At 40.6% G+C, this 27,381-nt stretch overlaps 1 protein-coding gene across 1 annotated transcript in view; it reads left to right on the forward strand.

The window, feature by feature from the left end:
* Positions 1-2,192: 2,192 nt before the first annotated feature.
* Positions 2,193-27,381, forward strand: part of BICC1 (BicC family RNA binding protein 1) — a gene marked incomplete at its 5' end in the record, with an annotated part of 124,064 nt that continues 98,875 nt past the window's right edge. Inside the window, one exon of the mRNA XM_060126941.1 lies at positions 2,193-2,271. Within this exon, the coding sequence (XP_059982924.1) occupies positions 2,193-2,271 (79 nt within the window). The remainder of the gene's footprint in view (positions 2,272-27,381) is intronic.

Below are 27,381 nucleotides of genomic sequence, written 5' to 3' on the forward strand. Positions count from 1 at the left end.
TTTTATTTTGCAGAGACAAACTATAAACAAGTAAACACAGAAAACAGGAGAATTTCAGACTGTGGTAAGGGTTAGGAGGGAAACGAACACAGTGAGCTGCTTGGGAGGGTGCCCGAGCGGGAGGGGGAGCCGGGGAAGGGGGCAGCTGGGGCCCTGAAGGGGGTCCGCTGGGCGCCTTCCTGGGGAGGCTGTATGGCCTCAGTCGAGGAAGTTGAGGGGGGTGATAATAATTTATTTTATTTTAAAATACGGATTTATGTGTCAGCCCCAGTCTCCCAATTTATCCCTCCTCTCCCCTTTCCCCCTGGTACCCGTAAGTTTGTTTTCTACATCTGCGACTCTATTTGTGTTTCGTAAATAAGTTCATTTGTACCTTTTTTTAAGATTCCACATAGAAGCGACTTCATGTGGTATTTGTCTTTCTCTATAGATAACTCATAAGGACCTGCTGTATAGCATGGGGAGCTCTATTCAGTATTTTGTAATGAGCTACATGGGAAAAGAATCCAAAAATGAGTGGATGTATTTATATTTATACCTGATTCACTTTGCTGTGCAGTAGAAATTAACGTTGTTAATCAACTATACTCCAATAAAAACTAAAGATACAGATTTACAGTTAACTAAGCAGTTTCATGGAGAAGACGATGAAACACGTGAGCAAGGACAGCATAGATGGGAGGAGAAGGGGCAGGGGCCAGATCCGGAGAGTTGGGGCAAACAACCTCCAGGGCCAGGCCAGTCCCTCGACTTTGTAAAGACCTCACTTTTGTTTTTCAATTTTTAATAGAGATATGGGGGTAGGGAGCTATTTCTGTTAAGAAAAACAGCAGTGCAGGCACCATGATAAATGGCCAGTGAGTAATACAGACACAGTGATGAGAATGGTAAGTGGCTCCTGATCTCATTGTGGGAGACCCAGTGGGGGTTGGAGGGCAGCCCAGGGTCTCTTGAGCCAAGTGTTGCCATGTGGGAATGTGGGCTCCAGGTGCTAAATCTGCCACGTTTTCCAGAGAAACAGAAATGTCTCTGTGAAATTCCCAGATTTAAAAATGTTGGCTTACATTAAAAAAAAACTTATGGCGGATTGCATAAGAATGCATCTGTGGGCTGACAGGCCGAAACATCTGCTGCAAGCCCTTTGCTGCTCTGATAAAGGGGATTAAGTGAAGTATGATGCATGTTAACATGTTAACCATTTAGCCTTGTGCCCAGAACGTAACCAACACGGAGGTACTTTTTTTTTTTTTTTTTGGTACTTTTTATTAATTGCGCTGTTCATGCGTTTCATTGCCTTCACCATTAATTTGTTTAGTTACCTCTAAATCCATAAGTGGTAGTTGCTGTCATTTGCCTACTGATTTGTTCAGTTCTTTGCTTTTATTCAGTTGTTGGGTGAATTTTATGTTCATGGTATGAAAGTAGACATTAAACTAGGCTAATTTAAGTGATAACAGTGGAGAAGAATGAAGGGTTAGCCTTTCTCGGTTACTCATTTTTCTCACATTTACTGTCGACTTCCTTTGCTCTGCAGACGCCTGAATCACTTGTTCTTGGGCTTCAGCACGTTTGGGTCACAAGTCCTTCTGGCCAGCATTAGGTGCGTGTAACTGCGAAAGAGCTGTGGCAAAAACGCCATTTTAGAGAGGCGAAAGATGATGGGAAATGCAGCCTTATGACGTGATGTCCCGTTTAGAGGCTTTTCATCAGTTTTAATGAAACACAAATGTGTCCAAAGCAAGCTAATTTTTTTTTCCCCCCAGAAAAAAAAAAAAAAGCTTCATTTAGGAAGGCCTAACCCACATCGTTCTGTATGACAAGGATCATGTTTGGTGTGTTGCAATCTGTTGGTGATTGCTTTATTCAGCACAAGCATCTTGGATGGTTTGGCAACAAGTTGGGTTAATTACTTGTTCATGTACTTTTTGGTCTCGTCTCTACGTTAGAATTCTGGAGCATCACAGAGAGGAACGCTGGGAGTAACAAAATATATGTGAATATTTCTAATAGATTAAAGGCTTATAAAAATGCATCTCTTTCCTTCCCCCAAGGTTTTTTTTTTTTTGCATTGTTTTAAAAGGAGATCATTTTGTTGCATCAACATGAGCCTAAGGACTTGAAAATAATTTTTTCCGGGAAAAAAATCTGTAAGTACAGGTTCTTAATTGGATCAATAATTTTCTCTTAATTTTTTGCTACAGATCATGGAGGAAACAAATACGCAGATTGCTTGGCCATCAAAACTGAAGATTGGCGCCAAATCCAAGAAAGGTAAATCCTGAGAGATGCAGAAATTTTTGGTAACGGAGACTGCGGAATTCCTGCGGGTTTCCTGGGGAGAAAAATCAACCTTTATCCCTATTATATTTGTCCCCAAGTATTTGTTAAATAGCAATATTTGGGGAGGATTATCATAATGAAAAATAATGTACAACCTTTTATCCAACAACAGAATAATATTTTTAAGTATTCTGTTGTAATAGAAATGTTATTATAGATGATATTGTGGCAACTTAACGATGTCAAGGATGACTATTCATTCGGTGCCCATGAGTCATGGTCACTGTCTCCACATATAATAATGTGTTTTCAACACATAAACTCCCACTGCGTACACTTTAGGCTTCTTGTTTATGTACCAGATTTAACAGTTGATTGTTTTCCCCTCCAATATGCTAGGAACTTGGATTTCCTTTTTTGACTGCTTCTTCTCCTCTCCGTCTGTTACGCAGTGAAGAACACACTTGATTACTCTTTTAGGCTGAGCATTTCCCTTGCCTGGCCTTTCCTCTGCTTTAACCTAGAGGACACTCACTAATGTGTGGATGGTCAGAAAGGGAAATATAGGACCCTTATTTCTTCCAAAATTACATAGTATTTTCTAATGATCTGCCAGTATATACTTTTATGGATAGCTTTTCTTTTTCAAGGATAACCTCAGTGTCAAGAAACTTTGTTGTGTATACTTCATTAAAAATGCATGTAGTCACTAGGAGATAATGGAAAACTATCACCAAGCAATTAAAAACGCGATGATTGTGTGAGCTGAGCGTTATCTCTTGTGGTCTAGCTTTTTTGTTGTTGCTCTTGAGTTTTGTGTTTGCTGCCCCTTCTCCCTATGACTTTTATTGCTAAATGATACTAAACACCACAAAATTGGTCAATTTTCTTGTTTCTTTTCATCCAGATTGTCTTCTTTTAATCTCATTTTATTAGAGCTACTCATCACATGGAATGTAAATTATTTTGAAGTTCTTGTTATGAGTGTGGTTAACTGGACGACAGTGGACTGGAATTCCTACTGAAACACTGATCTTGTTACTTTCTTATTTGTGACTGTAGTGGCAAGGGAAAGGGAAGCTTATGTGCTAAACGGTGAATTTCCAAGTGGAATTCCACAACTTTGTAGAAACCTTGCATTTGCTAAGTGCTATAGGATATATTCTCAATTACTCTTCAGTGTGTTGAGATGTTTTATACTCATTATGCAGAAGGAGAAACTGCTGTTAGTGGGCTATCTACCTATTTGGTTGTTTGCTGCCGTACAAAACTCCCTGGCTGGCCACTTGGGTAAATTGGAACTTGAACATGAACTGGAGCCTTTCCCTGTTGTCAGGTATTTTTACTTAAAGAATGACATGAGCTTCATTAATAGCTTAATAAAAATGTAATTTGATCGGTCTCTAAAGAAAACCCCCTAGGAAACATGAATATTAAAACAATCCCAGATAATTTTGGATGGCTTACTCTCTTGCATTATCCACGCTACGGTTTTTCCCCCACTATCAGGAGAAACTGAGAATTGATTCATTTTTTTAGTTTAAAATGTGGTTACAACTTTAGAGATGTTAGATAATACGGAGATCGATAGATTAAGATAGTGTTTTAGTTTCCAGTCACTGACACATTAAACCCATTCAGAATCGCCAACTATATTCCACATTATGATTATATACTTTGCTTTGAAAATAAGAATATCTCAGCACTACATTTGAGGGCATTTAGCATAATTTCCACATGGTTAAAAGTTAACCTTTGGAATTGTGCCTAAGAATTGATCCCTCCAGGCCTAGGTCTACAGACATCATTTTATTTTTTATTATTTATGAAGTGCTGTAAATGTACACAGTACTGTATGATGAGCAGAATGTGCCAGAAGAGAGAGGTGGAGCTCAAGGAAGAAAGAAAAAAATGAAAAGGTTTCCTCAGAGGAAATTGCTGTTGAGAATTGACTGGAGTTGCCCTTGTTACTTGAAGACACAGCTGCTGAATAATCAGATCTTGACTAACATCCCCGATATGTGTATTCCTGTATTATTTTCTAAATGGTCTAATTCAGAGATGAAGTTTGTTTGACTACAATTCGTATTGAGTAAAAGTAAAATGAAAATGGCAGGGGGAATTTTAGAAGGTAATTATTTGCTCTTTCATCTGACCCTTTCTTATCTCTCAATGTTGTAGAGGAAAGAGTTAGTGGTCTTTCTTTTAAGACTTCTTCATTCCGAACTATTATTATTCAAGAGACCAAAGAATAGAAAAGTATCTAGGGACTCATGCCATGTTTTGGATGATTATTGAATTCTAAATCCCATGGTGATGTGAAGGTTTAGAATACACAGATGATCCCTAGTGTACCAGAGAGGCGACGCAGCCATCTGTTTGTGTTGTATTTCACCTCCTAGATTTATGATGCTTATTGGCCGAATATTTGAGCCTAGACAAACATTTTTCATGGCTACTGTTACCATAGTCTGTCCCCTTCTTTACCTTACTGGAATTAGTCCTGTGTTTTTCAAATAAACTTCTAGTAGTCGTGTCCAAACTGTAATTTTTAAGTCCTCAATCCTTTATCAGAGCAGCTGTATGGCTCCTTTGGTTGATGTGCTGGTAGGATCCTGTCTGACAGAAAGGCAAAAAGCCAACAGCCCGAATTTGACATCATTTAGAAACTTAAGATTCTTCTCTAGAGATTCTGGCTCAGTAAGTCTGGGGTGGGACTGGGAATCCATATATTTAACAAGTTCCCTTGGTGGCTGTTAAGGTTGAGTTTGGGAAACAAAATCTCACCATCCGACATGGAAATATCATGATTTAGTCACTAAGGAGACCATGCGTTCAGAAAGCAATGGCTGGATGATGACTGCGATTGAAAAAGAGGCAGAACTGTTTGGAGGTAAACTACTCCTGGAGTGTTCCTCTGCTGTCTTCCCCTATCTGCCCCTGCGATCAGGTTATATTCTGGTGCCCAGTTAAAATAGACGTTTCGGGCTTCCCTGGTGGCGCAGTGGTTGAGAGTCCGCCTGCCGATGCAGGGGACGCGGGTTCGTGCCCCGGTCCGGGAAGATCCCACATGCCGTGGAGCGGCTGGGCCCGTGAGCCATGGCCGCTGAGCCTGTGCGTCCGGAGCCTGTGCTCCGCAACGGGAGAGGCCACAGCAGTGAGAGGCCCGCGTACCGCAAAATAAATAAATAAAAAAAATAAAATAAACGTTTCATCTTTGGGGGGGGGCGGGAAAACAGCCAGAATCCTTCAGCAGTCAGTCACTTCTCTTGGATAATGTCCATCTTGGTTTCTAAAGAACTGCACCTGTATGGATTCACTAATCTTAAGTTTCTGTCATCTTTGCAATGAGTTAATGTGAATGAGTTTAGAACGATGATAACCTCATTGTTCAGCGCCTGTGTGAAATGTAATTTTGGGTAAAAGACCGTCTGGTGTTTGTCCCCTCCCTCTACCCCTCTTCCATGCCACCCTTCTCCCCCTTCCTTCTCCCCTCTCACCTTCCCTTTCCCTTTCTTCCATTCCCCTTTAACCATAGAGAATACACTGGAAAAAATGTACTAGGAACATTGTCAGTTAGTAAGCAGGGCATTTTGGGGAAGTGCACATTTTATGGTATAAACTCAGGGACTATAGAATTTTTAAAAAAATTCCCTAGTATTTGAAATTATTGGGAGATCGAATCCTTATTAGAGTCAAAAAGAACTAAGAATTTAAGATTCAGTATAATGGCACTTAAATAGGGACATCTAGGATTGTCTTAATGGGGGTCATGATGAAGAAAAATAAAGCAATACTTAGTATTTCTTCTGTATAACATAAATTTATTTTGAGTGGAAGAAAAGAAAACTTTCCAACTGTTGGAGTCAGAATACTAGAACATTCTGCTTTCCGTAGAAAGACCTGAGGTTTGTGCCTGTGAGAGCAGTATTCACGAATTAAGGTGGGGACTTCCCTGGTGGCCCAGTGGTTAAAACTCTGTGCTTCCAATGCAGGGGGCCTGGGTTCGATCCCTGATCAGGGAACTAGGTCCCGCATGCTGCAACTAAGACCCGGCGCAGCTAAATAAATAAGTAAATACTAAAAAAAAAAAAAAAAAAAAAAAAAAGAAGGTGCTGGGAGTTCCCTGGTGGTCTAGTGGTTAGGATTCCAGGCTTTCACTGCTGCGGCCCAGTTTCAGTCCCTGTTTGGGAAACTGAGATCAACAAGCTGCATGGTGTGGCCAAAAAAAAGAAAAAAGTTAAGGTGTATAATACTGTAAGAGCTTACTAACAGAATAACTTCAGGCACTCATTAAAATTTTGAAAGTTTTTCTGAATCACGGCCTATTTTAAAGTAAATGCAGCTTTACTGAAGTACAAATAATATTTTGAACAAGTTTGAGTGTTTCGTCAAATGCAAGTCCTGCCAAAGCTGCCTTAACAAGCAGATAAAAGTGATTTGGTAATGAGAATTTATCGCACTGGTATTATTGTGCTGATGCTCCGTGATGTTAGATGGAGTTTATTCTCTCAAATAAGGTAAACATTTTTCTTACAGTCTTCTTCTTGCTCTTAATTTGCTCATCAGTCTCTTTCTTCTTAGACTGGCAAAGGTAAAATGTGGCTAAAAATTGTTTAAAGTTTTATGCCAAATTCCAAATAACTAAGGTCAGCGTTAATGAAGCTTTATTGTCTTTTGTTCTGGGAAGAGTTGTCCTGCAGAGTTTAGTGATAGAAACTGTTGTCTGCAAGTGATGCCCCAAGACAGAGGGAATGAAAGGTGTTGACTGGGTTGCTTTGATGTGTCCTGTTTTGGAGGCCATTTGGCACCAAGTTTGGCCATTCTCTTCCTCCTAGAATAAACAAGAGGATCATCAGAATTCCATGAAGTTTTATTATTTTTGGTTGTCTTCCATCAGAACAAGCAATATCTAATACAAAATCTTAGCATGAGAAAAATTGTAGACTTTTCACTTTATTTTTTCCAGAGGAAAATGTTTTGCTGAGTGTACTTAAACTTTTGTCGTGTGTTCACATTGGACTAGATAAGGATTTTAACGTGGTATTTATTGCTCAAAGGGCAGAGGGCAGAAAGGAGACCTGGCATAGCACACGGACCACAGTATTTCCAGTGGTGGGTTGTGACCTATTAGTGTATCAGAAATTAATTTAGGGGTCACAACCAGCCTGTAAAAAAACCACTTCTAGATTAGAAAACATCAGAGTGTAGGAGTATTGTTTCATGAAACCTTTAGTCATGTATGTCACTGTTTGTATATACAAACAAATACACACATATATTACTAGGTCATGATGTAAAATGGGTGATAAAGAAAGGTCAAAGAACACTGTTCTAGGCAGTTAGTTTCTCAAAGGGTAAAGAGTACATGCATTTTGTTCATCACTGTGTTTCTAGCACTGTAACCAGTTTATGGTTGGCGATGGGTCCCTCAACTCAACTCAGTCGTGGGTATAGTGGAACTATGAGTAGAGGTGGGAATGTATATCACTAAGGTGTATTGTATAGGGAAAAGATTTAGAATCACAGCCTTCACAGAGGAGTGGCCTTCACTATTGAGAAAATTATTGACTAATAATTTTGGAAGGAAACTTAAGGAAAATGATCTGATGGTTGTCACTCATGGGACCCTTGAATGAGTAAAACTCTGGTACTATTCTTAGTGGGTGTGTAAATGAGACTCAAGACGCAGCCTCCTGGTTGTCTTCCAGACCGGAACTGTTTTGATTGTGGTTATTTTAAGTAGGATTTAGTTATGTAATTGATACATCAATAGTAGTATTGACTACTACCATTTGTTGAGACCTGCTGGGGCCAAGCACTCTGCTAAATATTTACATATATAATCTTATTTACTGATCGGAGCAACCCGTGGTGATAGTCTCATTTTACAGGTGAAAAATCTAAGGCACATGAAGGTCAAATAACTTGCTCAGGGTTTTACAGTTAGTAAGTAGCAGACTACAGACTTGAACTCTTATCTGTTGTCAGAACCCCACATCCAAATTACTGTACTCTAATGCCTTTTCTCAACCACAACCTGGTGGAGAAAATACCTTTCTTGATGCCTTTTTTTAATTCCAGGGTGTTCTCTCATGTAGCATCCCTTTGTCAACTGTTTCCAAGAATAGCTGATTATAGTCAGTAATAACAATCAGTTTCATAATGCCTCAGTCCTTGGGAATTCCAGAGGCTTGAAGATGGGCTAAGTTTAGCATGTCTTTACAGGTATAGATGACACTTCAGTTTTCAGGGCAGTTAGATCTGACAGTTATAAAAAATATGAGGGGAATTCCCTGGTGGTCCAGTGGTTAAGACTCAGTGCTTCCACTGCTGCGGCCTGGGTTTGGTCCCTGGTTGGGGAACTAAGATCCCCAAAACCACGTGGTGCAGCCAACAACCCCCCCTCCACCACCATGAAACTGCTCCTAGCTGTGTTCATGTAGAAAAATGCCTGCTTCTGAATTTTAACTTGATATTTCATGCCTTCATGTGCTATTTCCTTAGGAAGAGACTTTCTGATTTGTCATTAAGCTAAACAACTTTGAAGATGGATTTGAAAGGAAAATAAGCTCAGAATATGTTATAAATTGCTTGGGGGGTTTTTGCTTGCCTTTTTGCCTTCCATCTTTGATAGTAATTTCTACGACCTGTCCAGGAACCTTTGTATTTCTCCTGGGTAGAAAGATTTTGTACTTAACATTTTTGCATATTATTGATGTGACTCACCATCAATCGGTGAATGCTAATTAGGGGCCACGAGTAGGAATTCAGCCAAAGAGCTGAAAACGTTGTATGCAGTGTACTAATAGTCTCTCTGGTTAGAGAGCGCATGATCTAACTAGGACGTCTCAGAGGAGGATAGAGCCCTGGGGTATTTCTAGTTCTTGAAGCTTCCAGTATACTTAAACAATAAAAGGCTTATGAAAATTAATATGTATTTTAAATATACAATTTGTCAGTATATCTCTTTCTACGTGAATAACCTCACTTGTAGATAGTACCAAACATCCAAATATGAGATCCTTTCTGATTACGTGTGCTCTTGACATACAACATACACACACATCATTTCACGGGTGAGATGACTCATGCTCTGTGACATATTATCAGGACTCAGGACCTGAGCTTGGGTTCATTTCTTTCTTTCTTTCTGTTTAATTAATTAATTAATTAATTAATTAAATTTTGGGCTGCATTGGGTCTTCGTTGCTGTGTGCGGGCTTTCCCTAGTTGCGGCAAGCGGGGGCTACTCTTCGTTGTGGAGCACGGGCTTCTCATTGCGGCGGCTTCTCTTGTTGCGGAGCACGGGCTCTAGGCATGCAGACTTTAGTAGTTGGGACGTGCGGGCTCAGGAGTTGTGGCTCGCGGGCTCTAGAATGCAGGCTCGTTAGTTGTGGTGCATGGGCTTAGTTGCTCTGTGGCATTTGGGATCTTCCCGGACCAGGGCTCGAACCCATGTCCCCTGCATTGGCAGGCGGATTTTTAACCACTGTGCCACCAGGGAAGTCCCTTGGGTTCATTTCTTGATCTTTAGCTGGTTCCCTTATCTTCCCTTCTGAAGGCCCCAAGGATTAGCTTCCTTGCTCATCTTATAACTGCCACAGGCTAGCTGCTCTTTCCAGTCTTTTCTCTCTTTCCTGTACCAGGGCCAGAGAGGAAGATGGTTTTAGCTTTTCAGCTGTCCTCTCAAACCTGAAATAAGCAGATATACCTGATGGTTTTTTAGAAAGATATTTTTCATTAACTTAGTAAGGAAACAAATTTGGAGTAGAATGGAGAGGTTAGAAAGTAAGTGGAAAAGTGAAAGCATTTAAAGAATAAGACAAACCAGAGACTGGGAGAAAATACTTGCACAAGATATATCGGCTATTACCCAAAATGTACAAAGAACTCAAATTAGGAAATGAACAACCCAATTAAAAATCGGGCAAAAGACCAGAACATACACCTCACCAAAGAAGATATACAGATAGCAAATAAGCATATGAAAAGATGCTCAGTATCAAAAAAAAGATGCTCAATATTATATGTCATTAGGGAATTGTAAATTAAACCACTACACATCTGTTAGGATGGCTGCAGTCCAAAACACTGACAACACCAAATGCTGGTGAGGATGTGGAGCAACAGGAACTCTCATTATAATGCTGGTAGAAATACAAAATGGTTCAGCCGCTTTGGAAGATGGTCTGGTAGTTTCTTATAAAACTAAACATAATCTTACTATACAGTACAGCAGTTGTACTCCCTGGTAGTTCCCCAAATGAGCTGAAAACTTATATCCATGCAAAAACCTACACACAGATGTTTATAGCAGCTTTATTGATAATCAAACTTGGAAGCAACCAAGATGTCCTTCCGTAGGTGAATGGATACTGCCAGACAATGGAATATTATTAACTGTGGAACTGCCAGACAATGGAATATTATTAACTGTGGTACTGCCAGACAATGGAATATTATTAACTGTGGTACTGCCAGACAATGGAATATTATTCAGTACTAAAAAGAGATGAGCTCTCAAGCCTTGAAAAGACTTTGAGGAATTTTAAAATGAATATTAAATGAGTATTAAAATGAGTAGTACTAACTGAAAGAAGCCAATAAGACATACTGTATGATTCCAACTATGTGACATTTTAGAAAAGGCAAAATTGTGGAGACAGTAAAGAGATTAGTGGTTAGTATTTGCTAGGGGCTTGCGAGGAGGGAAGGATGAATAAGCAGAACACAGAGGATTTTTAGGGCAGCTAAACTGTATGATCTAAAATGGTAAATACATGTCATTATATATTCATCAAAACATACATTCATCAAAACCCACAAAATGGGTTTTGATGTCGATGTGATGTTGACGTTCGGGGAAGCAGCGCCTGCGTGTGGCGAGGGGCATATGGGAACTCTGTGCTTTCCATCAGTTTTGCTGTGAACCTGAGATGGTTCTAGAAAATAGAGTCTTTATTAAAAAAGTAGTCCTAGATATGGGGCACAACACTTTATAATCAGCATTTTAAAGTGTATTATATGCAAAGATAATGTTATATGAGCAATAACTCCTTAATGTATAAGTTTAAAACCATGAAATCTCTTGAGAACCAGTGAAAAGTTTTGTAAAATAAAAAAAAGAAAGTGAGAAGGATGATTAAATGGTAAATCACACCTTTTTATTCCCCGGAAGGTGACTCGAGCCAAGTCATGATCTTTCTTTGTGACCTCTGTCTCCTGAGGAGCACTCCTTTTCCCTCAGTTGTCTTCTTATCCTGAACAGATGTTTTATTTTTATTATTATTTTTAAATTAATTTTTATTGGAGTAGAGTTGATTTACAATGTTGTGTTAGTTCCTGCTGTACAGCAAAGTGAATCAGTTATACATGAACATATATCCACTCTTTTCTAGATTCTATTCCCATATAGGTCATTACAGAGTATTGAGTAGAGTTCCCTGTGCTATACAGTAGGTCCTTATTAGTTACCTATTTTATATATAGTAGTGTGTATGTGTCAGTCCCAATCTCCTAATTTAAGTTTGTTTTCTGCATCTGTGACTCTATTTCTGTTTTGTAAATAGGTTCATTTGTACCCTTTGTTTTTGATTCCACATGTAAGTGTTATCATGTGATATTTGTCTTTCTGTGTCTGACTGACTTCACTCTGTGATAATCTCTAGGTCCACCCATGTCGCTGCAAATAGCATTATTTCATCCTTTTTAATGGCTAATATTCCATTGTATATATGTACCACATCTTCTTTATCCATTCCTTCTTCGATGGACATTTAGGTTGCTTCCATGTCCTGGCTATTGTAAATAGTGCTGCAGTGAACATTGGGGTGCAGATGTTTTAAGTCCATTGCCTTTAGTGAAGAAATTGCTATCCCAGGATCCCTTCTAACTACAGTTCTTTTTTCCTTGTTAAACCCTATGAGGAGGAAGAGCAAAAATATTTATTTGTCTACCTTGTAATAAGCCTTGTTCTAGGTGTGTTATCTCTCATAATCTTCACTATAACCTTATATGAATGACCTTATTATCCCTATGATACACGTGAGTAACTGCTGGAGAGGTGGTATAACTTCTTCAGTGTCATACACAGAATTTGAAATGATGGAGTTAGGCCATAAACCTTGATTTCACAGTTCAAGGTAATTCCCTCCACTCCCTAAGCATGAGCCTAGGTGCTCATGATGAGTTTGGTCACCAAAGGAATGAAGATTCACCAGCACGTTCATTTAGGGAAACCCAGGTTGAGAATATGTTTCTTAACTATCTCTTTAGGAAGAAATGCAATCCTAACTCCTTATACCCACATTTTAGAAGCTTGCTGGATGTCCATCTTTAAAATTTTTTTCAACCTAGATTTTTTATTTCTTTGTGCTTTTTGCAGTATTTTTCCTTCCTTTTCTCCTCTTTTAAAACCCATTAATGGTTTTACTAGGATTTGCATAAAATAATTATCTGGAGTAGTGGTTCTCAAGGTGGGATGGTTTTATGCCCCAGGGGACAGCGTGGAACTGCCGAGATAGTTTTGGTTATCACATCTGAGAGGTGGTGCTACTGGCCTCTGGTGGATAGAAGCCAGGGATGAAGCTGCAGCACACAGGACAGCCACCTACAACAAGAATTATTTGATGCAACATGTCAGCAGTGCAAGGCTGAGAAACACTGAGCTTAGAGGAGCAGGTGTGGTATTGGGAGACAGCTCTCGGCACAGCCCTGGATTCTTTTTTATTTTTTTTGTAATTTATTTTTATTTTTAAAATTTTTACTGGAGTATAGTTGATTTACAATGTTGTGTTAGTGTCTGCTGTACAACAAAGTGAATCAGTTATACATGTACATATATCCACTCTTTTTTAGCTTCTTTTTCCATATAGGTCATTACAGAGTATTGAGTAGAGCTCCCTGTGCCATACAGTAGGTCCTTATTAGTATCTGTTTTATATATAATAGTGTGTATATGTCATTGCCAAGCTCCCAATTTATCCACCCCCTCCTTTCCCCCTTAGGAAGCATAAGTTTCTTCTCTACATCTGTGACTCGATTTCTGTTCTGTAAATAGGTTCATTTGTACCATTTTTTTAGATTCCACATATAAGCAATATCATATGATATTTGCCTTTCTCTGTTTGACTTCCTTCACTCAATATGACAGTCTCTAGGTCCATCCATGCACTGGATTCTTACTAGGCCATTTCATGCAGCCCTTTGCCTTGTGTAATTGGTTTCTTTTTGCAGCACTGGAAACGGGATAGTTGATCTATATTAGTGACTCCTGAAGAAAGCGCGTATGTACGTAACAACATAGGTGAAGCGATGGAATTTCAGTAAGAGAGATAAAACACGGTAAGAGGGCCAGCCTGTGCACTTCAAAAGCTAGTTTGCAGTCAAGTTTGAATTATGTAGTTTGTGCACCTTGCACTGTGTGTTTACTCTCCATGAGTGTTTCAGCCCAAGTTTCAAGTTGTGCCTGTAGCTCCGGTGCTGGGGGATGGCCCAGCCGCCCTCCCAGTTCCTGCTGTCTGTGTCTTCCATTCCGCCTTTCTGGAATGCGTGGTTGTGATAACTGTGACAGTTGCTAAGGTTTTATGACCATATTTGAACACCACGATGGTGCCATATGCTCCTAACTTGGCCTGGAGATGGGCACCAGATTTTGATGGTTTCCCAAGCCATGTGTGGCATCTCCCTGGCTTTCCTCTGTCAGTCACGGCACTGCTGGACAGAACTCGGTGACGTCTGTCAGGCCTGTCGGTAGCAATTAGATTATTTTCAAGAAGACTTTTGCGGTTGCAAACATGACCGAAGTACCATGTGGCATTTCTCATAAGCTAAGGAAAACAACATCATAGTGGCAGCCTCACTTCTTCAAATGGTCTTTCTGTGGCACTAAAACATAGTTTGTGGCTTATTACAACATTTTCATACAAACCTTGGTACTAACAGACTTTTTTTTTTTGGCGGTATGTGGGCCTCTCACTGTTGTGGCCTCTCCCGTTGCGGAGCACAGGCTCCAGACGCGCAGGCTCAGCGGCCATGGCTCACGGGCCCACCCGCTCTGCGGCATGTGGGATCTTCCCGGACCGGGGCAAGAACCCGTGTCCCCTGCATCGGCAGGCGGATTCTCAACCACTGCGCCACCAGGGAAGCCCCTAACAGACGTTTTTATCAAAAGATATCAGAGAGATTTTAGGAATGAGGAGTTACATTCTCTTTATATCTTGTTGCCAGAAATTACTCCTAAAGCAAATATGTCTTGCCAGCAATAAAAATAAAACGAGAACACAGCATATGTATGTTTTTGGCTATTTGGTCTGTGCAGAATTATATATTATCACTTTATGAAAATGGGCTCCTTCTATACAGACAAGCATTTTTGCAATTGGACTTTTCCTCTTAAAAAATAAGAGGATGTCTTCTGTGTAGGCACATAAATGGTGATATTCTTTTTTTGTAGCAGTATGAAATGCCATTGTGTGTATGTGGGGTGTGGATATACCGTAATGTGTTTTGACACATCTGTTTTAATAGACTTTGGCCTATGTTCTTTTTTTTTCCTACAATGAATGTCAGGTTTACTTGTCCATTTGTACAGGCTTTTTTGTTGCATAAATTCTTACAAGCAGAGTTCCTAGGCCACAGGCAATGAGCAACTTTGATAATTTTTAGGATTGCCATCTTGTCCTCCCAATGACTGTTGAACTCCTACCAGAAGGGACTGGCTTCTTGAAAGGAAACAACTCTTCCCTCCCATCTTTGCCAACACTGTGCTTTCCCATCTTCAGGCAGCCTAAATAGTGAAAAATACATTGTCTCACACACTTCCTTAATTAACAGAAAAGGTAAGCATGTTTCATCTGTTCATGGAACACTTGTTTGTATTATTCTGTGAATTGCTTGTCCTTACCTTTTGTTGGTTCACATCATTTACCTATTCTAGTGAGTAGTTCATCTTTTCTTTCTAATGAAATAAAGACCTTTAAATTGTTTTTTCTACTTGGAAATTTAAGATTACTTGTGCTTCTCTCTAACTGTAGTGTCCAAATGGCTCATTTCTCACTATTAATATTTATTTACAGTAATTCATGGATCATTTCTCTTCAAAACTAGAAAGAAATGAATTGACCTTAAGTAGTAATAATGTATTAATTTTTGAAGGACCGTACAAAAGTATGCATGAACTTTTAAGACATTGGATTTCCAAAGTAAACTATTTAAAGATTGGATTGTCAATATTAAGAGCGTGGAAATTATATAAATATATAGATGTACTCACACATATATACACACATACATATATATTTATGTATGTATATGGATGTGTGTGTGTCATTTGGCAAGGCCTGAGAAATAATTATAATATCATTCAGGAAATCATTGAACTCCTGAGTTTTCTTGGTGTAACAGAAATAAGACTCAGTAAGTCATTTGCCTGTATTTGCATGTATTGAGCTTTAGTTTTGTATTTTAGCGGGAAAAGTTTCTGAAAATTTTTCCATTCCCCCTTTTACGCAAGGGAAGGACACCTAAATATGTTATTTTGGATTGACTTGTATTCTGTTTCTACACTGTCTCCACGTTTAGAGTGAGATCCATAAATAAGAGTATTTAGTTTTCGGTAAAATTTACTTCCTCTTCAACCTTCAGTTGACTTAACAGAACTACAGTCTCCTTATGCATTGCACTGTTTCAGAAGTGCCCCTTCGCTTTCTTTGGGTGGTCCTCACTCTTTCTCAAATCTGTTACAGCACCAAGGAGTCCAGATTTATTTCACTTAGCTGGGAGATATATATGAACTCAGCAGAGTGAGGCTGAAGAAAGGAAAAAAGACTTCCAGCCACTGAGGGTATACATGTTTGAGATGAAACTATATGCCCCTATTTCCTTTGCTTTCACCATCAAGCGGGCATATTTTAATCTAATCCTCTCGGATTTTCTCCCTAGGTCAATGCCGAGTCGATTTTTATGTCACAGGCAAGTTATGTAACACTCTCTCTTTCCACACCTGCAAAATGTAGTATCTGTATAGTCTAGGTTTGGAAATTCATTCGAGTTCATTGCAAAATTTTAGTTTTCAGTAAAGTTTTTTTCAGTCACATTGACTCATGTTCTGTTCCCCAATCCATTAAGCCATTTCATACCTTTGCACCTGCTGTGTCTGCTGCGTCTCCACCTTTCGTTTTCCAACCAGTCAACTCCTAGTCATCGTTCCACATCCATCTCAGATGACATGTCTTCCTGGAAAGCTTCACCTGTACTCTACATGCAGTTTATACTCAGTTCCCTACGCTGTCAGTACCTTATGCATTTTTACATTTTGGCACTTTCCAGGCTTGTGTTGTATCAGCCTAGACGTTTGCCTTTCCTCCTGGACTGCGACCTCATGGCCCTGTGTCAAAGGCCAGCATGTCTTATTGCCTTCTGTGTACGCAGTGCCTGCCAGGAGTGGAGTTATAACTTAGGAGTTAAAGTTTGCATTATCATTTAGGTTTAGAACAAATTTGAAATTAATTCAACAGTGATTTAAGTCATTCTGGTATCTTTTGAGTCACTTTGGAGAAGTGAAAAATGTCCCTGTCAGCTCGGCCGCAGTGTTCCCAGTTGAACATAAATACCTCTTGCAGAGTATAAATAATCAGACAAGGCTACTCCTTCAGTATGTCTGAAGCAAGACTGAGACAGGGACACTCTGCAGCCACAAAAGTAATTAAACATCCCTCTCTTTTGACTGACCTGAGTGATTGCTGCTGCTTCACCAACGATGACTCCAGCTCTGCTTTCATCCTCTGCCTTCTGTGTTAAATTTGCCAAGATACTTACTCAGTAAGTTTCCCCACTTCCTGACAGCTTCCAGCCCAAATCTGGCCACCACTTTCCTAAGACCTCCTTGGAATCACCCAGAACAAACCCAGGTTCTATAATAAGCTTCCTTCAGTTTCCTTTTCGGATGACCCAGTCCCTTTGGTGCATTCTCTCTCTCTCTCTCTCTCTCTCTCTCTCTCTCGCTGTAGCAAGCTGAAGAAAGCTCGATTTATTGACTACAGTTGTGTTCCTGGTGGTCTTTAGCTAGTGGGCCCTATAGGGAGTGTTGGAAGAATTTAAAGGAGCATTGATCTCAGTCTCTGCCCCTTGGAACCTTAGAATTTGGCCAGAGTTTCCTGCCCTCTCACTTTAAGCACATTCTTTAAAATGGCATTGTTTGCTGTCAAGACTAGAATAGTTCAGAGGAGCAGGAGAAGAGTGCCAGCCACAGCCAAGGAACATATTCCTTAGGAGTCGCTGCTTCCTAGTGTGGATTTCCAAAGGGCAGGTAGGGTTGAGGCATTCTGTGTGGGAAAGGCTCAAAGCTGAGAATGATCATTGTTTGTTAGAGGAAGAGAACGTGAAAGGGAGAGAGTGGGAAGAGTTGGTGGCCAATAAGGCTGGGCAGGTAGGGCAGATCAGTGAGGGCCATGACCTCATGTGAACCTCGTCCATCCTGTAGTCAGTGGAAAGCCTAGAGTAGGGGATGATCGCAGGAGATAATTGATAAATGTGGTAGGAAGGGGTTAAAGACTGGGAGACGAGGGTAGTGAATCATATTTGATAAACGGGATCAAGGGAGACTTTTTGAAAGGTGAGGCAGCGCAACATGGTGGCTTGATAAAAGCAAGGAACTGGGGCTGCTGTCGCAAATGGTGTTCTTTGGCTCTCGGCCTCCCTCTGAGTTTACCTGTGGTGGGCATCTCCCATGCATGCTTCCCATCTCGAGTGCTGGGTTGCTGCCCTTCTCCCCCACCCCGGGGTCAGCCCTGTGGGAACTTCCTCCTCTGGTGCAGAGCAGCTTAGAAGTGCTGGCAGTGATGCTGGAAGTGAACTCTCCCAGGGATAGCCTTCAACGTTAGTGAAGGACTGGAGCCAGAAAACACCTGTCCAGTTTCCCCTTCTCTCTGTGGGACAGTGCTGTGACATATTGTTCATGTCCCCTCAGGATGCCCTAGGGGGATGGAGCCCCAGGGGGATGGAGCCCCAGCAGTGGCTGATCCATTACCACTCACTCCCCTTATTGGCTCTCCTCACCCATGTTTTCCTTACTCCCTAACTTGTGCTCCCTGGGATCACCTCCCGAATAAACTGTCGCAAGTAACACACACTAACTCAGGTTCTTGCCTCAGGGTCCTTTTTGGGGGAACCCAAGTTAAGATGGCTATCCTGGTCGATTGAACAGTCATTATGCCGTGGACAAATGGAGTTGGCATTCTCTCCCAGTCGTTAATTAACAACTCTGTTTTTTAGTGGAAAAATGACTGCATTCATCTCAAGTGTATTTTATATATCAGTGTAGAAATATGGCAAAATGATTTAGAGTTCAGGGCTCATTTTGAGAAAAAAATGCTGCAAACCATCTGCAAAAGTATTAAAATGATCCCAAGTAGCACATAGGCACTTGAAGCAGTTTCCAGGCACATTAGATTGTTTTCAACAAAGAGAAAAAATATACACTGTGGGGAGAAGCAAGAAGAGAGAAAGGGTCTGGAAACCCGTGATTTTAGCAGGTCAGGAAAAAGAATGTCAGTGGGTGAGCAGAGCAGGAGCCCTGAGCTTCCTCACCTGGGCGTCATCCTGGTGGCTTAGGAATCCTAGGCCATTGGCAGCTGTGATGTGATTCTTGCCAGGTTAGCACTGACACTCAGTCACAGGGAGAGGACCCACCACAGGATCATTTCTGTCCATTTGTTGTGTTCTCCTGAAAGTCACGCTGAGTGGCTTCAGCCAAGTTAGGGAAGATATTTCCGTTCCTAACAAGATAGTTGTTAACTATACTCCATGGGGATTCTGAAATATTTACTTGACAGTAATCAAAAGAATTTCATTCTTTTCCTATTTTTTCCTCATGGTCATATTAGCATCCAACTATTTTAAAAGTCAGACCTTGATGGAGTTTTGTAGACAAATGGCAAGAAAATTGCTTATAACTAAAGGAAGCAGTGAATCCATCCGGTTTCCATGAACAATCGTACCTGCACTCTTCAGCATTTGGAACTTGATGGTTGACTGAAAAGATGCCCGCACAGGGGTGGTCCTGTCTATTACACTGCCTTAGAAAATGAAACCCTGGCTTTACTTAGCCCTGTGTTCTGTGTTGGACCTTATTCTAGCAGGGAAAGAAAGTATTTACTGATGTTTTTCTCCTAAAATCTATTAATTTTATTGAAGTGAATGGAAAGCATGGATTGTTTGTTTACCATCTAATAAATTTTGGAGAGCTCGTATGCATTATTACTTTATAAATCTCATCAGTCATATGAATTAAGGAATAAAATAAAACTTGAATACTTTTTAGAAACATATATTTTTTTTTATTCAGAAGATCGTCACCTCCATTGAATAAAACATCATGTACAGGAAAGTAAAATTAAGTAATGATCACATTAGTGACCTTTGAGAGAACAGCAGACTCCAGGATACAACAAGCAGGAAAGGAAGAGGCAGCAACTAATATTGAAGGGTGTCTATCTATGAAATGAAAGAAAATGGTAATAGTTGGAGTGGTTGCTTGACACGTCCGTGGGTTGAGGTGAACGGAGTTTATTTTTCTTTTACTGTTTCATTCGTTTCTTATAAAAGTCAGTTGAGTGAACTTCTAGGCTGAGAAAGTGTAGAGAAAAGAATGACACTAGGGAAAATAGGAGAGCGGGGCTAGATTTAAGATGACAGGTGTTGGGGCTGAAGTTAGTTAGCCTTGGGCTATTCACCTCACTTTGTGAGTCCTTCCACTGATATTACTATGTTCATTTTAGTCAATAACCTGTTTCAGTGTTTGCTTCCTACCTGTAGTCCTCAATAGACTCTGCTAGGTATGGTCACAGGTTTAATGCCTGAGGTCGTTGATTCTGCCAGATACATGTCTTGTAGAAAGCTTGGCTTGGAGTATGTCCTCGATAAATGTCTGTTAAACGGGTTTGAACATATTTTCCTGAGTTTGGTGAGAAGAAGGAGAGAAGAGTAAAGACTGTGATGGATTTAAGAGACGGGGGAGAAAATTGAGTGTAAATTTCCTCTACTTCGCTCAGTCTGTTTGGAGATGAAGTCATCTCTTGGGAACATAGGAGGATGCTTTGGAGACCTGAAGAAACTGGGGAGCGTTCAGAAGAGCTGCTTATGGAAAATGCAATAGAGATGAATAAAAAACTTGCCAAATCAAATTAGTATACAGTTGAGGCTGCACAGTATGAATTTGTAGTCAGATTTCTTAGGACAATTATATGCCTTTTCCCAGTTCCTTGGTCACTCAGAAGTGGAGAACACAGATTAGGGGGATTTTAGGGTATGTGATGAGAGGGTGAAATGGTCGACCTGGGGGTGGGATGGCACAGGGAGAAGTGAAGCCAGCAGGAAGCTAGAGAGAGGGCAGGGCACCGGGAGACATAATATCCTAGAGAACTTGCAGGGTTGAGGGCATTCAAGAATTGCATTGGTAGGAGATTGTAGCCACAGGAAGAAATGACCAGTTAGAAGAATTCTTAGAAGTGGCATAGTCTGGGTTGTGATGAGATCCAATTTATGGCTGGGTTTGTGGGTTACTAATGTGTAATTAGTTTCACAATTTAATAATTCTTAGCACCTTTAGGATTGTTCAGCAAAATTAAACTGGATTCTTTAAACAAGCAAAAAAGAAACTTGTTAAGGAGTTAAAACCAAGGAAGATGGAAACAGTTAGTGTCAGTATGACTCTAGTTTACTGAATTCTGTGTGATTTCAAAGCTGGGCAGCCAAGCTCGTACTCCTTTAGTCATTGACTTTCATGTATGGGAAAATGACTTATGTAACAGCCAATCAATGCTTTTGCTAGCCAGTTTTAAAATGTTACATGTGCAAACACCTCATAACTTATGCATGTTTTCCAGTGAGAATTACATCATAGGTGGAAAGAAAATAAAGGCATCCATGATTCTTAAATGTTACATAATCTAGGGACTTCATAACTTCCTAGTTATATAATTTGAAGTCATTATGTAATCTCATGGCTCCTTACGAGGGGGAAAAAGTTATATTTCTTATAGAAATTCAACAGGATGATTGGCTGAAGAACATTTGTGGGTGTGGGTGTGGGTGTGGGTGGAGTTTTGCAAATACTCGGTTATTAATTAGAATTGAACTGATCTGACCATCTCTCTGGCTGCTCCCTCTGGATCACCCCAGTGACCATCTAGGTCACCTTTCAGTTCCAGAACATCAAAAGCTGTGACTGTGCCAGCCTGGAGCTATGCACAGGATTCCTTGGAGGCACAGGGAGTGTTCTCCAGCCTCCCAGCCATTCCTTCTATTCCAGGCCTTTGACTCTGCCTGAGTGGCCACTTATGCTCAGCCCTCCTTCCCCCCCAGCATCCCCTGAATTGCTGTAGCAGCAGGGTCTGTTGGTGATGTGGTGAAACTTCCCGGATGTTGGTGAAGCTTCCAGATTGTGGAGGCTTTGGCTTACAGACTGGCAGTCTCTGGAGCACATCTGCCCAAAGCCATGGCTGCCTCTGATGAGGTTCTGATGAGGCAGACAGCACACCTTCAGGTCTCTGATTCTTGTACCCCCAGTTACTCATCATGGGGTCTGGCCTCCCTTACTGAGAAGTGAGTTCAGCGGGTGAAGGCAGATAAGAGTCTCTAAGGATCTGGTTGCCTGTCCTGGCTGTCTTTCTCCTTTTACTAGCCAGAGTCTTATTTGAACTCAGATCCCTGCCTGGTGTAGGTATAAGCTGAAGTCCACTATTCCCTTTGAAATGCAAATCCATTTTGCTCAAATCCCTCCGCATTTGCAGTGAGAGAGAATCCGTAGTTCTCTAGAGCAATCTGGTGGGTGTGGATTTCGGGAGACTTGCGTCTAGTCATTTCTACCTTATTTAAAGTATGGCCGAATTTCCTGTCCTGTGCCCTTTATTATGCGTTAATGGCAAGGAGCACAGCCTTTCCTTTTGGATTTCCATCTTGTAAATATCAGCCGTGCAAGGCCTTTGTGGCTGACTTCAATGTGTGAGGGGGCAAGAGATTTTGCTTAGCCTGCTCTTTTCCTTGGAGACTCTGCTTCCTGGCAGCCCCCTCCCTACTGCAAGCCCCGCCTCCAGTCTCTGCCCTAATATAGTTCAGCAAACATTTAAAAACATCAAATGATCTCTCTGCCTTCATGTTGACCGTGGTCGCCATTTGGGCTTCCTTGAAGTATGGATCATCTCCTCTGAGTTCTGGCCTGTGAAGGTACCTTTTCCCTCACCTGCCAGTCTCTAAGAGGGGAGAGGAGCCAAGGTGCAAGTGTATTTCACCACCAGTGTGAACACATCGTATCCAAAGGCAGAGATGGCTCCTTTGGGGAAGTAACCAGCATGTGTTTTTGTTTGTGTGTTTGCTTGTTCTACTTTTACAAATCCACATGATTCTTGAATCTTTCAAACTGTGGACCTGTGGACCCTCACCTAATGCCTGGGACCTTCCTGGCCACCTCAGTCTTGGTAGACAGCTTGGATTACCAGTCTTAATACTATAAATTTAGCACCATCTGAGGAGATATCTTACAGGTGCTTGGTTTCCTGAAAACATGTTTTTAGGGGAAAGTTAGTAAAAAAAAAAAAAAGTAATTTTTTTTTATGCTGAAGTAAGTTCTAGAAGACTTGTCTTTTTTTTTTTTTTTTTTTTTTTTGCGGTATGCGGGCCTCTCACTGTTGTGGCCTCTTCCGTTGCGGAGCACAGGCTCTAGAGCGCAGGCTCAGCGGCCATGGCTCACGGGCCCAGCCACCCCGCGGCATGTGGGATCCTCCCGGACCGGGGCACGAACCCGTGTCCCCTGCGTCGGCAGGCAGACTCTCAACCACTGCACCACCAGGGAAGCCCTGCGTTATTGTTTTGATTGATGTTTCTTAACAACTTCGTGGGGAGTTGGTTGCACACTCAGTGCATTATAAATGTTCTTTATAATTGGGGATGCCAACATCAACTTTAATGTAGATTGTTAGTGGCATTTTTACTTAAAAAATTTAATTATTTAAAAACTTTCTACCGCTTTCTCTCTCATGTCCACAATGGATGAGAATCTGTTCCTTGCGTAATATAATTTTAATTAGACTGAAAATTCAGTGATTTGACCAACTCTTCCTGCCCATTAAAATTAAGTCTTTGTACCCTCCAATGGGAAGAATTAAAAATGAGATCAGGTAATAAGCATGTCTATTTTCATCCAGATAAGACTATCCACAGTGGGTTTAATCTTTTAACCTGTTTCAATAACAACAACTATCATTTATTGAACACCTATTACTAAGTCAGGCGTTGGATTACAGTATATGTGTTTTCTAATCTATCTCACTCTAATGAATTCTATGACCTAAACATCTCATCTCAAATGCAGGAACTGAGGCTTAGGGTTATGCAGTTAGTACGTGTCCTGACTGGAAACTTGCACCTACAGTTCATTTAGCTGGTAGTCCATCCTCTTGATGGTGCTAGGGCTTCTGGTATAGAAGCCTGGACCTGACCTTTTGTACTTGGATGACACGTGTATATTTTTGAGCACTTTAATAGTTAAATCTTTCTGATTTTAGAAGATGATGTTTTTATTACATGTCATAAGCATAGATTAGAGGTGGCTGTGCGACCCCCATTCATCCTGTGTCTCTTACTTACACACAAGACATTAACTGGTAGCCTTTTCTTCTGGAACAACTAACATTGGCCTCGTACTTTTTTTCTTTTTCTTTGGGTCATCATCTTAAAAATATACACCTATTACCACGGAATGTTCTGCAGTTGTTTCTTAAGGTTGAATAACTCAATTGATGGTAAATATCTTTTAATCAGTGTACAAAGGAACAAGTTTACTCCAGGGAAAATCAGATCTTCAGACTGTTGTTATGTAAAATGAAACTTTTTTTTCCTCCTGGAACTTGGCAGGGTTAAAAGTCCAGGAGGAAAAGAATATGTGTGCGGGTGGGAGATTGAGAAAATGTGAAGAAGGTGACTGAGAAATGTAAGCAGTTGATTAAAAAATAAGCAGAAATGTTAACCTCGCAGAGCTTTATAACTTTATCTCACTAATATTAATATTTGCCTCTAAAAGGTGATAGAATTTATTGTTGCTCTTTTCGGTACAAAACCCAACTGAATTTTACTGAGAGGAAATGGAATTTTCCATGGAACAGTAACAAGGTAATATAGACATGATTAGAATACTGATTCTGGCTATGTTTTACGTATTTACTTCTCCTTGAGAAAACTTAATGCCTAAGTGTCCAATGTCTCTAACCGGATAGTTAGAAAAACCATTTTCATACTTGACAATTGCAAAAGGATTCATAGCAAAGTTCTGTGAAAAAGCGAGTCTCTTTTTGTATTGAAAATATAGTCTTTAGAAACTGGATTTATATTCACTTAGCAGTACACCTGAGTGATATCAGTTAACAGCTTTTTAATCAAGTAATAAACTAGTAATGTATAGGGAGATTAGGTAGACAATCATGGTGTAGCTAAAATAAGCATAACTCTGTAAACACCTGTAATTCTTCTAATTTTTATGGCTTGCTGAGAATAGGACTTTGTCAGACAGTTACCAGCCCTTGAGGTAGTGCCTCATGCATAGTAGTTGTTCAGAATGGTGTGTGTGTGTGTGTGTGTGTGTGTGTGTGTGTGTGTGTGTGTGAGAGAGAGAGAGAGAGAGAGAGAGAGAGAGAGAGAGAGAGAGAGAGAGAGAGAGAATTGGTGCATGTGTGGTTGATGCCTGGATCAGTGGGTTGATGTGTGAATACACGAGCTTAACCCCTCCTTTTGCTGTCAGTGCAATTTCTTAGGATTCTAATAACCAGTGGTTCCTCTTCTATACCCTACCTCCTTACTCTGGTATACTTAGAGACCATGCTGGATTAAAACTAGGATAATAATCCCAGGCACAAAGTCCAAATAAATTGCAGTGGAGATTGATAGCCTCAGTATTCTAGACATTATCAGTCCCCGACACCATCAGACCTGCTTCCCTGCCTTCCCAGATTCAGCTAAAGCCGAGAGAGTCAAGTGGCTCATTGGCTGCTGCAGCTGCTACATGATCCGTCAGCCTGGCCGGGTAAATGCGTGTCAGGTTGGCCTTGATTATCTTGGAAGGACCTTCTTTTATGCTCTAAAGATCTCTACTCTAGTACAGGGCAATGGTTAGGAGCATGATGTCTTAATCCAGAACTGCCTATGTTGGAATCCTGGCTCAGCTACTTACTAGTCATGAAACAGTGGGCAGTAGGCCCCCTTAAACCTCTAGATTCCTCATCTGTAAAATGGGAACACAAGTAGTAGCTACCTCTTAGGAGATTTGTATTGATGTCTACCTCAGATTGTGAAAGCTTCACTTCCAACCATGGGAAAAGTTTTTGAGTGTGGTTGCTAACGTGCACAGGGGTCTGGACAAAAATGAGGGTGATTCTAACACACAGCCAGGGCTATATTTAATTATTCACCTGCCACCCTGCCTCTGGTCATCTGCACCTGTTGGAGAGCAAACACCCGCTCTCTGTGACTTGTAAGCTTGGCAAGGACTTAAGGTCACTGTTTCCGTCTAGGTGCCAGTGTTTAATTAAACTCTTCAGAGTCTGTGATCATTATGATACAAATATTCATTCTGGTAAAGTTGGAAAATGCTTTCTGGTTAGCACGAGATTTTTGGCATGTGTTGACGGTGGTTTTTGTCTATAAATTCCTGAAATGCTGACAGAGTTGAATTTATTTTTGTTTTAAATACAATTGCTAACATTTCTAAGCGTCCATATGGACTCGATAAATACTTTGCTTCTGCTCACTGGATGTATGAACTGGATGAAGAAGAACGATTATGATTTGGGGAATCCTGAACATTTTTCTTCCTTTAGTTTGATGCCGAAGTGAATTGGAAGTGTTTCTTGGGCATCATAATTTTGGGGTTTCAAAATTGTGTTTGGATTTTCAGGAAATTGGTGGTAACTTTACATTAGCTGAGAAAACTGAATTTTAAAATTCTCAGTGAAGAGGCAAATGATCCGTTTTTCATAGGAAAAACTCCTTTTTCAAAGGAATTCGCTGCCAAGTTGTCTGCAGTGGCTTTAGGTAGTACTTGACCTTTTGGCACATCAAGAAATTGTTTTCTTTGTCTAAATATTAAATCAATATTTGAGGAAGGCTGGGTAGTATATGGTATGTGGTGCAAGGGCACGAAAACAGTCGGCCATGTGTATTTCCACATCTGCAAGCAGATTTGGTTTCTATAACTGTCAATCAAGCAGATCTTATGGAATGCATTTTCATTCTCTCACTAGTTGCCATACAAATTCTGGTTCTCCAGGAAATAAATCACAATGGCCTTTCTGCTGGAGGTAGACGGTGAAAAATTATATGAGGGTATAGTACATCCAGTCTTAAGCAGAAGTAAATTGCTTTTTAAATTTCTTTTATACTGTGAAAAAGAAAACTTTTTTTTCCCTAAACATGCATTGTCTGTGATGGGATAGGCTATGTTCTCTTCATGACTGTTTTTTTAAATTTCTCCCTGCGGCAGGGTCTACTTGGAACATGTGTTCTCCTGTTTGGATTCCGTTGTCTGGGGCTATTTTTTCCTTCCTGCTCCCAGTGTTACTGGAAACACTCACCCTTTCTGTATTAGCTGCCACGCAAGTGGAGGTGCCTTCAATTGGGACGTGCCACACACTGTTCAAACCTTTGAAGCCAGCCAAGTTTCACAGGGCACAGAGCCTTCTGGGGTGTTTTTCATCTAACCCCTCTATGCGTATGTCTGTCTAATGAAGGGGTTAGTGTTGCTTGTGCTTAACAAATGTGTCCACTGAGATAGGAAAAAGAATACGAAATACACCTTTGAAAGTACCTGGTATATCTCAGTCATTTTGCTAGATCACAGCCACCCAGCCAGGCAGGGATTACCACCCCAAGTGAAGATTTGGAAACGGACCCTTGCGGCACTCTTGGGAAACTATCCAGCTAATATGTGCTGGTTTTTAAACCTGTATCTTTTAGAGTCTAAAGCCTGCCTACCACACCAGTCACCTCACTGAATTTTATTGTGAAGTGAAACATTCAAGATCAGCAGTGAATATTGTCAGGCTGGAAAGAAAT

The sequence above is a fragment of the Lagenorhynchus albirostris genome, chromosome 16, assembly GCF_949774975.1.
Source record: "Lagenorhynchus albirostris chromosome 16, mLagAlb1.1, whole genome shotgun sequence".
NCBI classification, from domain to species: Eukaryota; Metazoa; Chordata; class Mammalia; order Artiodactyla; family Delphinidae; genus Lagenorhynchus; species Lagenorhynchus albirostris.